Source organism: Anastrepha obliqua, chromosome 3 (assembly GCF_027943255.1).
Source record: "Anastrepha obliqua isolate idAnaObli1 chromosome 3, idAnaObli1_1.0, whole genome shotgun sequence".
Classification (NCBI taxonomy): domain Eukaryota; kingdom Metazoa; phylum Arthropoda; class Insecta; order Diptera; family Tephritidae; genus Anastrepha; species Anastrepha obliqua.
In genome coordinates, this window is record NC_072894.1 from 104,990,960 (window position 1) to 105,005,775 (window position 14,816).

General features: G+C 35.1%; 2 protein-coding genes across 2 annotated transcripts in view; both read left to right on the forward strand.

Annotated features, from left to right (window-relative positions):
• The window catches only part of LOC129242139 (mucin-2-like), a 162,299-nt gene that overhangs the window by 58,534 nt on the left and 88,949 nt on the right, over window positions 1-14,816 (forward strand). The window lies entirely within an intron of this gene.
• LOC129242956 (trypsin-1) lies at window positions 3,177-14,498 on the forward strand. Its single transcript, XM_054879923.1, has 5 exons — window positions 3,177-3,239; window positions 12,122-12,491; window positions 12,687-13,069; window positions 13,154-13,333; window positions 14,325-14,498. The coding sequence occupies exons 1-5, from the start codon at window positions 3,177-3,179 to the stop codon at window positions 14,496-14,498; spliced, it is 1,170 nt and encodes a 389-aa protein (XP_054735898.1).

The window sequence follows — 14,816 nt, forward strand, 5'->3', positions numbered from 1 at the left end:
CCCGGCATCCGTTGCTATCAATAAATATCAAGCAAAATTATTTTTATTAATATAATTTTCTATCTCAAACCGTTTTTGAACTTTGCATTTGGGTCATAGTTGAACAGCTTATGCGGATTATGAAGTCTAGAGTGTGCTATAAATAGTGGGAAATAGGAAAAACTAAGATTTTTTAGATTAAATCTAAACAAATATTCGATTATTAGTGATGAAAGAGAGTGGTGGCGCGGCCTGGGGCTGTGGGAAGGGAGTTCCGTCATAAAAACATGCCTATAACCTTCATTGGGTGAAAATATGAATGTATAAAAATTTTGTGTTGTCGTTTCGTAGTGATGCGCGGACAACGTACAGACATTCACCTTTATAGTATAGATTTGTTTACTAATAATTTAGGCGCGTATATGACCACTTCCACGACTTAATCATAAAAACCCATTTGCCGTTCGAAGTCGGCTTGAAACTGTAGGTCCCTCCATTTGTGGAAAAAACATCAAGGCACACACCACAAATAGAAGGAGGAGCTCGGCCAAATACCCAGAAAGGGTATAAGCGCCCATTATATATACGAGGGAGGTTCAATAAGTACCCGTGTTAGAAAGACATCATTTTTTTAAATAATTTTTTTTTATTTTTCAAAATAGACACTTCTCCCAACGCTTCGGTCATTTTTTAACCCACCAAAAAAATAGAATTTTTCTAACTCTCTAAAATACGCCTCTGTCGCGGTGATGACTTCCTTTTTTGAATTAAATTTTTTTTCCCGAGAGCTATTTCATCATGTTAGGGAACAATAAAAAGCGGCTGGGAACTAGACCGGTTGAATACGGGGTGTGCGACAACAATTCATAACGCAATTCATGCAGTTTGGCGGCGACAACTCCGGATGAATGTGCTGGTTCGTTATCGTTGTGAAACAGCACCTTCTTTTTCTTCAAATGCGGATGTGTCGCCTTCAATTTTTTTTGAAAATGGTCCCATAACTCAATGTAGTATTGCCCAGTCATCGTTTTCGTAGCTATGATCTTTTCAGCCGATGGGACCGTCTTCGTCTTTTTTGGAGCAGATTCACGGGGAGAAATCCATTGTTTTGATTGAGTTGATTAATGATTAATCCAGGTTTCATTAACGGACAACTCGACGCAAAAATTTCTTCGGATCTCGCGTAAATTGCTTTAAACACTGCGTCGAAGTTGCTTGTGAGCAATCACGGCACCCATCGGGGCGACAATTTTTTCATCGCCAACTTATCATGTAAAATATTAATTACCATTCCGGTCGACACACCTATGGTTTCTTTTACTTCGCGCACTTTCGTTTGTCGATCAGCGAGAATCCTGTCGTGAACTTTTTGAATGATTTCTTCGGTAACCAGGTCTGCAGTGCGTCTTGGTTGTTCCTCATCAAAATCGTATGTTCGCCCACGTTTAAATTCGTTTTACCAATATTTGACTGGGGTCATAGATGGCAAAGCGTCCCCATAGACAGCATCCAACTTTACTTTTATATTCTCACATTTTTCCCCATCCAAAAATAAAAAGCGAATTATCGAACGATACTACTCTTTTTCCATCTTAGCGAAAACCACGAAACGCGTCTTACTCGAATAGCTGCCAAATCCAAACTAATCAATCAATCAGTCTGAAATTTGTTTTACCGTCGTTTGATAGATGTTAGCACACGATGCTACTACAAACTTCCGTCAGGAACACCTTCTGTCATCAAACACGGGTACTTGTTGAAGCACCCGCCTTCTCGCCCTATAATTCGGTTTTCTTGATACTATTTTTTAATAATTTCTACACTTGCAGCAAGAACCAAACGGTCCATGTTGATATGGCAAGCCTCACTTAATATTGTGACAGCCAGATGTTTTTGGTACCTTTCATAGCCGCTGAAACATAACAATAAGAAAAATTAGCAGTGCCATCTGGTCACTCTTTGGTATCGAACGCTTTAAAAAAACTATTTCATAAATCAGTTGAGAGGTGCAGACAAGTGCTAAGTGAATAAATGCATGCCCTCAGGTGAGAGAAATAATTAGCGCAACTCGCTGAATCTGTGTAACGGTATATAATAATCAACATATTTGACAAACATAGCCGAAAATTACCATCGTAGTAAGACAATATGAGTATTATTCATGGGCGCCCCAATTAAATTTTTTTTAATGAATTTCGCAAAGTCCCCGCAATTATTCTTCATGACTCAAATGCCGGTTAACCAATGAAATTCGAGCCGAGAATGCTTTGCACTAATAAATCATGGAGAATTTGCATATTTATTATATGCGGCTACAACAAATGAGATACCCTTATTTCAATATGTAAATTTCAGTTTAAATTTTAGTAATTTCTGATTTTTCGTTCTCTTTTTGTTGGTAACTCGATTAGATGTTGGTTAAAGGCAAACATTATAATGAAGCTAACGAAAGGTGATCGGAAAGTAAATATTCATTTTCATGAGCTTATTGTGCGTATTTGGTGGAATAAATTAATAAACAAGCATAATTAAAAACTCTGTTGGAAACTATTACAAAACAAAAACAAAAATCAAAGAACAGCAGGTTATAGATTCGAATTGGGTCACGCATGTCACAGCCAAGTCAAGTGATGGGTGATAATAAATGTGGTTAACAAAACTGAGTGAAAAAAATTATAAATGCATAAATTTCTAAATAAATGTGCAAAAACAAAAAAGAAAAAAAAAAAAATAGATGAAATGAAATCCACCAAAAACAAATTCTTAATGGAAACGCTATGTTGCACAACGTAAACAGCTAAAAAGGTTAGTAGCAGAACACTCGTCGTGTGCATAGCCTTAAGCGAATTGAAGAATTTCGTTTCGAACGATTTAATAAGTGGAAAAAAGAATAAAAAAGAACATAAATGATAAAGAGAAGTGAATGAGAAGATGACAAATTGCGTCTGGGCGCAGATAGCACAGTAAATTTTGGAATTCATTACAGAAAGAATTCAACGATGAAAAAGGTGGCCAGGAGCTTGACACCAGCACTCTGACATATAAGAAGCGGCTGAAGGCAACTTTCTTCTTTAGTTGAACTGCGAGCCTTGCGTAGCGCGGAAGGTTCGAAAAACGGGTCAGACTTTTGCAAAATATCTGCTCAAGTGTTAAAGTTTTGTGTGCCAGCTGTCAAAGTGTCAGTGCCAAAGATAAGAATGCGACAATTAAAGTACTTTATGTGGGCAGTGGTGCTGCTCCACTTGAGTGCTAGTAGAGCGGTGAGTGAGGAAAGAAATTGAGTGAGATATAATATAATGAAAGTAAAATTTCAACCTGGACATGATAAATACAAGTAAAATTTAGTGAGTGCTGAATAAAAATCGCATGAATCATATTAATGAAGTATTTAAATAAATAATAAAATAATCTTAATAAAAAAGTAATAAAAATAATGATGATAGAGAAAGAAGAAATAATATGCTTTGGAAATTTGGAGCTTTTCCATAGATAGAAATTTACGGAAGTGTATTAATAAACTAAATTTGTAGAAGAATTTGTAAAACTGTTTAAAAATTGACAATATCCCAGTTTTCATCTTCCCTTTTATTAAGTATATTTTGATATATCCCAAATTTGCTATAAAATGCTTAACAGAATGCAGTATTTTAACAAATCAATTATTGGAGGCTACTCGTACAAGGCAAATTTCATATATATTAAAATATAACAAGTATCAAATGAAAAAAATTAACAAAATAAAACTAAATTAAATTACCTTAAATAGAAAATATAAAATATCACAAAAACCAAGAAAATATTACAAAATATAAAAAATTAAATTAAATTCAATTAACGAAAATGAAATAAACTCAAATTAAAATAAATGAAATGAAATAAAAGGTAAATTAATGCAACTTAAAGGAAATAAAATGAAAATAAATTACAGATTCTTAAATGAATTCAAATTAAATAAAATAAACTTAAATAGAAAATAAGACAAAAAAGATAAAATGATGAAATAAAATGAAATTAAATTAAATAAATTTAAATAGAAAACATAAAATAAAACAGATAATCATAATACAAAATAATTAATTTTAAAAGAAATTAAATTAAAAAAATGAGATAACTTAAAATAATTTTTAATTAAATTAAATTAAAATAAATTAATGATGATAAAATAAATTGCAATATAGTAAAACTTACTTTAATTACTGTAACTTAAGTTCAACTACATAAACTTAAATAGAAAAAAAACATACAAAAAAAAAAAAAATACTAAAAAGACATAATTAAATAGAATTACCTTTAAAATAAATTATAATAAGTTTCAAAAAAACCATGAAGTTAAGTTAAATAAATTTAAATAAAAAATATTAAGTAAAGGGTGGTTACTTTTTAAGGGCTTGATTTTGAATAAAATAAAATTTTTTTTGGAAATTATTGTCATTTCTCCTTATTATGATAATATTGGTATGGCTCAATTATGTATAGAACAAAATATTAGCCAAATGGCCGCCGCGGCCTCGACGGCACACCTCCATCCGATGGTCCAAATTTTCGATGACTCTGAGGCATAATTGAGGTTCTATGCCGTTAATGTGCCGAATTATCTCATCCTTTACCTCTTGAACTGTTGCTGGCTTATCGACGTACACCTTTTCTTTCAAATAACCCCAAAAAAATAAGTCCAATGGAAAGAAAGAAGTACCAAATCACATGATCTTGGCGGCGAAATAACATCGCCGCGACGTGAGATTATTCGGCCATCAAATTTTTCGCGCAAAAGAGCCATTGTTTCGTTAGCTGTGTGACAAGTGGAACCACCCTGTTGAAACCACATATCGTCCACATCCATAAAAAGTTCGTTATAATCTCACGATAGCGAACACTTTTCCCAGTAACTGCCTGACCGGCCTCATTTTGGAAAAAATACGGCCCAATGATGCCAGTCACTCTTTGTGGGTGCATTGGTTTTTCGGCAATCACTCTTGGATTATCATTCCCCCAAATGCGACAATTCTGCTTATTGACGAATCCACTGAGGTGAAAATGTGCCTCATCACTAAAGATGATTGTCTTCGAAAATTGGTCATTCAGTGTTGCCATTTTCTACCACCATTCTCACCATTGACGACTCTTGAAATGATCAAGAGGCTTTAGTTAGTTCTTGAGTCAATTGCACCTTGTAAGCGTGTAAATACAAGTCTTTATGCTTAATGTTCATCAACGACGAGCGAGAGGGGTGCAATTGTTGGGCACGACGACGAGTTGAAGTGGACGTCTCTTCAACCACACTATCGTGAATAGCAACAATATTTTCTACAGTACGAGCTGTACGAGCATGCACTGATGTTTTCACATCTCCTATAGACCCTGTTTGCTCAAACTTTTGCACAATTTTTCCGATTATACGCATATTTGGTCGACTAAATTGTCCGAGAAAATCACGAAGTGCGCGATATGAAATTTTGATTTGAACGCCCATTTTCATAATAAGCCTGAATAACTTTAACGAGTTGCTCGATTATGTATCTTTCCATGATTTAAATTGAGTTAGTCTAAAATTGAAAAATATCGAATGAAATGCAGAAAAAAACTTGGCGTTTAGGTGTGGTTCATATTGGACATCGACCCTTGAAATTTAGCCACCCTTATAATGGAAATAGTATAAAATAATGTTTGGTTGGCAACTAAGTAATTGTGGATTTTTTTCATAAAATTAAAGATAATTTTTTCATGGAACGAAATAACTTTATTCTGTAATGTATTGCCCAGTTTGATCAATGACCTTTTGCCATCTTTCAGGCAGCATCATAATCCCACGTTCATAAAACTTCTGGTTTTTATTAGCAAAAAACTGAATCAGGTACGATTTGACATCCACATCATTATTGAAATTTTTACCATTCAAGGAAAAAATTTTTACCATTCAGTTGTAAAGATCGAAACAAAAAGTAATCAAATGGTGCAAGGTCAGGATTATATGGTGGATGTGGGAAAACATCCCAACCAGGTTGCAATAATTTTTGTCGAATGATCAAAGATGTGTGTGGCCTTGCATTGTCATGATGGAATACAAAACTTTTTCGATTTGTCAATTCGGGCCGCTTTTCTTCAACTTCATTATTTAATTTCGTGAGTTGTTCAATGTAGACATCAGAATTGATCGTTCGGTTGGGTGGTAAGAGTTCAGAGTAGAAAACTCATTTGTAATCCCACCAAGCTGCTAACAAAACTTTCTTTTGATGAATATCAGCTTTCGATGAGAAACAACCCATTTTTCATCGCCAGTTATCAGGCGTTTTAAAAATGTTTTTTAGCAAATCGCAGCTGTTAATGCATTGCGTTAAATGCGTTTCTTTCAGTTCGTGAGGAACCCATGTATCGAGTTGTTTTAAGTGATTTTCAATGCCGGTATGTGATACATGAAGCTTCTCTGCCATCTCACGTGTTGTACTGTGACGATCGGAATCGATTATTGCTTTGATTAGGACACCATCAACTTCAACTGGACGACCAGAACGAAATTTGGCAAACCAATTTTGACACTGCCGTTCTTTCAAGGCTTCGTCACCATAAACAGCACATAATTTTTTATGAGCTGCCGATGCGGTTTTCCCTTTGCGGAAATAAAAAAGCAAGCCCTTAGTTGGCAACCCGATATTACATTTAATTAAATTAGGGAGAAAAAAATGAAATAAAATAAAGTTAAATGAAATAAGCTAAACGTATTACAAAATATAAAGGAAAACAAAACAAAACAAAAAAAGAGTTAAAAGTTAAAAAATAAATAAAATAAAGTAGAATTTAGTGGAAGTAAATTAAATTTGAAAGTGAAATAATATAAAATTTAAAGAGTAAAATTAAATGAAATTAGTGCACTTTAAATAAAATAATTTAAGTTAAGTAAAATAGAGCGAAACAAAATAAAATAACATTAATTTAAATAAAAAATTTAAAATTAAGCAGAAAATTTTGAAAAGGAAAAGTAATCAAAATTGGTATTAAATTTAACTTAAATAAATTAAACAAAACCAAAACGGTACAAAAAATAATAGAAAACAAAACTAAAAAGGAAAAAAGTTAAATATTGTAAAAAAATTAAAATAGAAATAAAATAAAATAATATAAAATAAAATAAAATAAAATAAAAATAAATAAAATAAAATAAAAAAATAAAATAAAATAAAAAAAAATAAAATAAAAAAAAAAATAAAATAAAATAAAATAAAATAAAATAAAATAAAATAAAATAAAATGTGTGGAGTTTTCAATCCGTTCTCCCATCGGACGCGTCCCCGGGTGGCGGATAGGGGAACGCTCTGTAGATATACAGGGTAGGCGGGAAATAAAATACCGCTCGCGGACCAAAAACTGGAAATCTAAACCCGGCAGCGACTGAACCAGATTGGGCGGCTCTCCGGTCGGCGTCTGTACTTCAGGTAAGAAGCGGCTGTTAACGCACCTGCCAGCAGGTATAAAATGGAACCATTATAAAAAATGAGAAGAATAAATGAAGCCTCGGATAACCTTAATCTTAATTCTAATCATACACTTCTGGAATGTGGTCCAGCTCGGCCCCAGACTGATCATACTCCAGATACAAACAACTACTCTGGGGATAATAGACAAGACCTTTTGCAGCCGGGAACTGATTCGCAAGCATCGCATGCAGCGACCAGCCCAGTTGTAGCAACTAGACAGCGTAAAAAATGGACATCAGAAATTAACGAATTCTTATTACGCACATACCTACAGATCACTAAATTAGAAACACACAGAACCCTTTTCCGAAAACGTTTACGTGAAAAGTTTGTAGAAAAATATCCGCAAATGAACGTGTCAGAGCAAAACTTGTCTGATCAATTAAGAGCGATACGCAGACATGATTACATCACAGAAGCAAGAAGAGAAGAAATTACCCAGGAAGTGGCGAGAGAGCTCGGTAGCAACTCTGGAGCCCCAGCAAGCCCTGAGCAAACAAACAACACACCACAGGATGGTAGTATGGATGCAGAGAACGAAGGGAATGTCCCTTTAATTATTGAGCCCGTCAACGACAATGCAGAGTCAATAGATTTTGAAAGTGCATATAATAGTTTTCAAGAAAATTATGCGAAATATAGGGGAATGCCTGTGATGAGTCTGCCGCACTTGCCGAAACTAAACACCTCTAGAAAACTCGGAAAATTAGTTGACTATTACAACGCTGTTGTATTACCGGAAACACTGAACGAAGAGATTAGTCTCGAAGAACTTATAATAGTCATATACTGCGTTGCTAAAACTATATCTGAAATAATCACTAACAAACATTTTGAGAACAATCAACACAATCAGAAGCCAAAACACTCCAGATCAACTGACAAGAGTAATAAACCGAAGTGGTTGATAAGACTCGATAAGAACATTGAAGAGCACCGCCGAAAAATAGGAAAAATAACAGCATTGGTAGGTGGAAACACCTCCGGACGATTGAAACGCCAAGTCCTCAAAATATGTAAAAACTTTAATACTCACTCGAAGTTCGAAAATAATGAAGAAATGCCCAAGCGTACGCTCGATACGCTCAAGCAAAAATTAAGAACGCTAACCACCAGAAGAGAAAAATATAGCATGTCTATGAAACGCAAGCAACATAATCGTATGTTTGAAAGCAATCAAAAGCTATTTTTACGACAATTAAAACAAACCACGAACGTAGAAAGGCAGACGCGACAGGCATCAATGGATGAATTTAGATCATACTGGTCGGCTATTTGGTCCAAACCTCAGAAATACAACACCTCGGCAAGCTGGATAGCAGAAGTGAGAGAAAAGTACTCTAGTATCCCAATACTTGGTTTCTCAGCCGTAACACCTGAAGAGGTTGCGAAAGTTGCTCGAAGGCTCCACAATTGGAAAACTCCAGGCTGCGACAACTTGCATGCTTACTGGTTCAAAAAGCTTACATGTATACACGACAAACTTGCAGCCCTCTTCACCAAGATAATAACCGGCGAAGAAGAATTGCCAAATTTTGCAACGCTTGGTACGACATATATGATTCCAAAATGTGATGAAATCAATGACCCTTCAAAATTCAGGCCCATCACCTGTCTGCCAGTTATTTACAAAATACTTACGTCGTGCATAACTAACATCTTTTATGAGCATATCGAAACACATAATCTGATTGCAGAAGAGCAGAAAGGATGTATACGTGCATCACAAGGTTGTAAAGAGCAACTGATTATAGATCAAGTTGTCCTTGGGCAATCTAAACAGAAGAACAGAAACCTCTATGCAGCTTATATTGACTGGATGAAAGCATTCGATTCGGTTCCACACTCCTGGCTTATTGAAGTACTTCGTATTTACAACTTCAATTCCAATATCATACTCTTTCTAGAAAAAGTTATGCAACGCTGGAGGACAAGAATAAAAATACCTGGCCCGGAAAGCTCTCAATACACAACCGAAATAAACATTCGAAATGGTATCTTTCAAGGTGACTCGTTGAGTCCGCTCTGGTTTGTTCTCAGCATGAACCCCTTAAGTCACATCCTGAATGAGACGGGACATGGGTTTGTATTAAAACACGGACAGTCTGAAAGATTCCGACTGAGCCATCTTTTTTACGTAGACGATTTGAAACTCTACGCCAGCAATTCCAAACATCTAGATAAGCTTTTGAGATGTGTCGAAACCTTCTCCAATGACATTAAAATGCCTATTGGACTTGATAAATGCCGAAAGATCACAATAGTTAAAGGTAAAGTGGTTTCTCGACATGTAACCGCGGAAAGTAGCGGACTCGACATAGCAGAAATGGAGGCAGGAGAGGTATACAAGTACCTTGGAGTTATGCAAAGCAGCAGTATAAATACGATGCAAATGAGGAAAAAACTGATAGCAGAATTTAAAAGGCGCCTTCACGCTATCTGTAAAACCCAACTTAATGGGAAAAACCAAATCCACGCCATTAATTCATTTGTCGTCCCGGTGGTATCGTATAGCTTCGGAATTGTAAAATGGTCATCTACTGAAATAGAAAATCTACAACGAATAATACGCACAATTATGACTAAATACAAGTCACGTCACCCAAAAAGCTCTGTCGTTCGCATGATGCTACCTAGAAAAGCGGGAGGCAGAGGACAGATTGATGTTGGAGCACTGCATGACAAACTTATCTTGAACATAAGAGCATATTTCCAACATAAGTGTTCCCAATCCGAGCTCCACAAGGCTGCAAGTGCTGCGGATGATAATTATACCCCACTTCGGATGAATCAACCCTACGAAATCAAGAACACAACCACAATAGATGAAAAAATCCAAAGATGGTCTGAAATGGCTATCCACGGCGTATATCGAAAAGACTTGCTGAGCCCACATGTCGACCAAAAATTGTCGCACTTATGGCTTACCAACAGGTCGATATTTGCCGAAACGGAGGGTACCATTTTCGCCATACAAGATGGTGTGATTCCAACGAGAAATTACATTAAATACGTAATGCGAGATCCAAATGCCGCTGCAGACAGATGCCGAAGATGCAATAGTCGAAGTGAGACATTAGACCACGTGCTAGCGGGATGCACCACACTGGCAAACTCTATGTACCTGAAGCGACATAATGACATCGCGAAAATAATCCATCTAAAACTGACGCAGATGTACAACTTCAATCCAAGCAAAATACCGTACTTCAGATACACCCCAGAACCTGTTCAAGAAGACTCCAACTACCTTCTATATTACGACCGAACAATTTTAACAAATGCCACAAGAGACCACAATAGACCAGATATTTTCCTTATTGACAAATCTCAAGCGACTGGTTATATAGTTGATATTGCTGTTCCTCTAAACAGAAACATGCAATAAACATATGCAGAAAAAATATTCAAATATTTTGACTTAGGCATTGATGTCAAACGCCAGTGGAAGCTAAGGAAGGTGCACATAACTACCAATTATCATCTCAGCCCACGGACTAGTGCATAAAAACTTAGCAGACAACGTGAAAACTCTTTAACTCCTAGAATATTTAATTTTCGACATGCAGAAAGGAGCTTTACTCAATTCTTGTCATATAGTCCGAAACTTTTTACAGTAAACGTTTTTCTTGTTTGTAAAACTGTTAACTATTTTATATAATATTTATAGACATTAATTTAATTGTAATCTTTATACCTGTTATAAATTATTGGCTTGCAGCAAAGCTGTCGCCAATTAATGTAAATCGCTTCTTTAATGGGATGCAATAAAAGAAAATAAAAAAAAAAAAATAAAATAAAATAAAAAAAAAATAAAAAAATAAAATAAAATAAAAAAATATAAAAAAATAAATAAAATAAAAAAAAATAAAAATAAAATAAAATAAAATAAAATAAAATAAAATAAAATAAAATAAAATAAAATAAAATAAAGTAAAGTAAAATAAAATAAAATATTAGTTTGGAGAAAAAGAAATCCATTATTTTCTCGGTAGATGGCTATAGTGATCGATCTCTCGTAAAGTGTCGATCGAACAATTTAAAGTTTATCCTCTTTATCAAGGTGGCATTTGGCATTAAATAAATTCTTTTGCGGTTCTTTGTTTGTTCCATTTCGTTCTGAGTTAAAGGGTGTTAACAATGGAAGTCAACAAAGAGAAGATTCGGTACATTGTACAGTTTACGAAAATGAAACCCAGACCGCTGAAATTGTGAATTGTATTTATGGTGCCGATGCTGTAACAGCTAAGTTTCGTTCGGTTTCGTCGATTCTGTTTAGGCATTTTTGATGTTAAAAATGCACTTCGCACAGGCAAGCCCGTCGTGTAAAATCTCGATAAAATCACAGCAATAATCGAAGTAGACCGGCATCATAGTAATCGTAGCAGCGCCCAGGAGCTAAAGATCGGCCATAAAACATAATGGATTTCTTTTAATAAAAACTAATTTTCATTTAGAACATTTTTGAATTTCTATATGAAAACATTTTGAAGTAAATAACGACTCATAACTTAACGAAAGAAGAAATTTAAATTTTTTTAAAATAAAAAAAAAAAATTGTTAATTATTATATACACTCAAAAGATGCAAAGTCTTGTATATTTTAAAAAATCAAACTAATACACAGCATCGAATGTAAATTCTCAATATAAAAATCTATTAATTTCCATAAGGACTCTGGCTACTCTTACCAACCTCCCTACAATCAAATTGTCGCCTTGCCGCAAGAAAATGGAAACTATTACCAACCCCCGCACTCTCCACTACCTGTTTCACCGCAGCAAAACTTCAATGGTTATGAATATCCACGACCACCTTCGCGCATTCCTATCTTACCTGCGGAGAATATGGACTTCCAGCTTAGCAACAATGAGTCTGTTGCCACACCACCGCCCGGCGTAATGGGTGACTTCATTGATGACATTATAAATGGGCAAAAAGAGCAAATACTCTCTTCTTTATTGGGTAACACTGAAGGTGCCGTTGGGTTGGGAGATGATGATGATGCGAAGGCATTCCGCTTCAACAAATGTGCTACGTGCAGTAAGTTCCGTGTAGTTACATTACCAGACAGTAAAACAATGCTCCACTATATTTCTTAATCTACTAATTTCATTTCAATAAACTTCGTCGTTGCTATTTACTCACTGAATCGAACTACGCTCTTTAAATACTCGATACATTTTGCACTTCCGCTCTCTCTCTCTCTATTTTGCTTCTACCCTTTCACTTCCTCAGCTTGCGGTGTTCCAAATGTAAATCGCATTATTGGCGGCACTGTTGTGCGCATCAATAAATATCCCTGGACTGCACAGCTCATTAGAGATAATTTTGTCTACTGCGGAGGCACACTGATCAACGACCGTTATGTGCTGACCGCCGCTCATTGTGTCAAGGGGCAAAATGTCAAACGCATATCGGTAAGACTGTTGCAGCTTGGTCGTTCTACAAATATGGGCATCATGAGACGTGCCGTGGCACTAGTGACGCACAAGAAATATAACGATAATACTTTGGTCAATGATATAGCCTTGGTGAAGCTGAGTAAGCCCATAGCGTTGAAGGATCCCATTAGACCAGTTTGCTTGCCAAATCCCAATCAGAACTTTGATTTCAAGGAGGTGTGTTTGTATGTGTTTAGCTGCTGCAATGTGGCGACTCTTCTCTTCCGACTTATTTGAATGGAGTCTTCTTTGGAATTTTAGGGCGTAATCGCTGGCTGGGGTCTTACGAGTCAGGATGGTGATATTTCGAGCGTCTTGCAGGAGGTCACAGTACCAATAATCACGAATGCGCAATGTCGTAACACTTCGTATAAAACAATGATAGTGAATACGATGTTGTGCGCTGGATTAGTTGAAGAAGGTGGCAAGGATGCGTGTCAGGTGAGTCATTGAAAAGAAACATATCTTTAGTAGTGCGCTTTTGGATTATTGGGGTTCTGATTGTTGTAAATTTTCTTTTTTTTTTGGATTATGGAATACTAAAGTGTAAGTGAGAAAGTGAAAAAATAATCATGTGAAAGTGAGAATCAAGCCGTGAGCAATACGGTAAAAAATTATCAACGGTTATTAGGCATTCAATTACACAGTGCTACAAAAAAAAAACGAAATACACCTGACATATTACACACTGTAGGTTGTTTATATGGTCGAATAATGCATAAAAATATTTTTGTTATTTTTGTTGTACCCTCCAATTTTTATTTATTTATAAAAAACCGTTTTTTCAGACTTTGCACGGTAATCTACGGATATCTCGGTCATTTTTCCACCGATTTTCAATATTTTATATGTTTTGAAAAGGATATTGTCAGACCTTTCAAATGATGTACAACAAGTAATTATTCAAACTAGTTAGTTCTGATTTTTATTTGATTAAACCTGGAGAAAGTGTTTTTTTTATCATTTTTTTAACTTTAACAATTTTTTATTGCATAATTTTACTACAAAATTAAAGATGTTTGTTAATATTCTTTGAGTGCATTTATTAACGAAGAAATTAATGTATTACTTTCAATAATCGGACAAAAATTGCGTAAACTACGCTAGTTTTCCGTAAATAGAAAAAAATGCCTTGAATATCTATCCATTTGTGGAACCATAGTTTTTGTCTTTAATGATTATTTACTTGGAAAAATCACTGCATTCTTTCGTAAAATCGATGAAATACTCACTTTTGCACGATCCATCGATGAATAATCGCAAATTTTTCGATTGATGTTCCGTGTTAAAGCATTGAAACAATTTTTCAACATCTTTACAATAAGCAAGGTTTTGGTCATCGCCATCAATTTCACTTTATCCTTTTGTCCACTTTATATGAATTTTAGGCCTCTCAGTATTACATTTTCACCTTCTCTTTTTCTTTCATCAGGGCGACAGTGGCGGCCCGTTGATTGTGCGTGATCGTATCTTCCAATTGGCCGGTGTTGTATCCTTTGGATTTGGTTGCGCTAAACCGAATGCTCCGGGTGTCTATACGCGTGTCAGTCAGTACTTGAAGTGGATCTCGGAAAATACGAAAGATGCCTGTTATTGTAAGCAATGAGTGGAGGGAAGGGTTTAATTATTTATTATTTTTTAATTTTAATTTATTATATTTTATACATTTTGAATTATTTAGTTATTTTGGATTGTACAACAAATAAATAAAAACAATTTGTTTCGAAGTACGCCTGGTTGTTTTTTATTGCCGTATCGATATTCGTGATTAACTAAGATGAATCGTGAATTCAATAAATTATTGTTTTGGAATCTGAATAGATTCCGTGCATAAATTTAATCTTTCGGAATATCTTGCAAAAAAGTGAAATTACAGTCTAGAGCAGGCCAACTGGCATTGCCAAGGCGGTAGCCAGTCGATAAT

Coding starts and splice junctions, on each gene's coding strand:
- LOC129242956 (XM_054879923.1), top strand. CDS start 3,177: ATGCGACAATTAAAGTACTTTATGTGGGCAGTGGTGCTGCTCCACTTG. Junction 12,492..12,686: donor CAACAAATGTGCTACGTGCA/GTAAGTTCCGTG, acceptor TCACTTCCTCAG/CTTGCGGTGTTCCAAATGTA. Junction 13,070..13,153: donor AGAACTTTGATTTCAAGGAG/GTGTGTTTGTAT, acceptor TTGGAATTTTAG/GGCGTAATCGCTGGCTGGGG.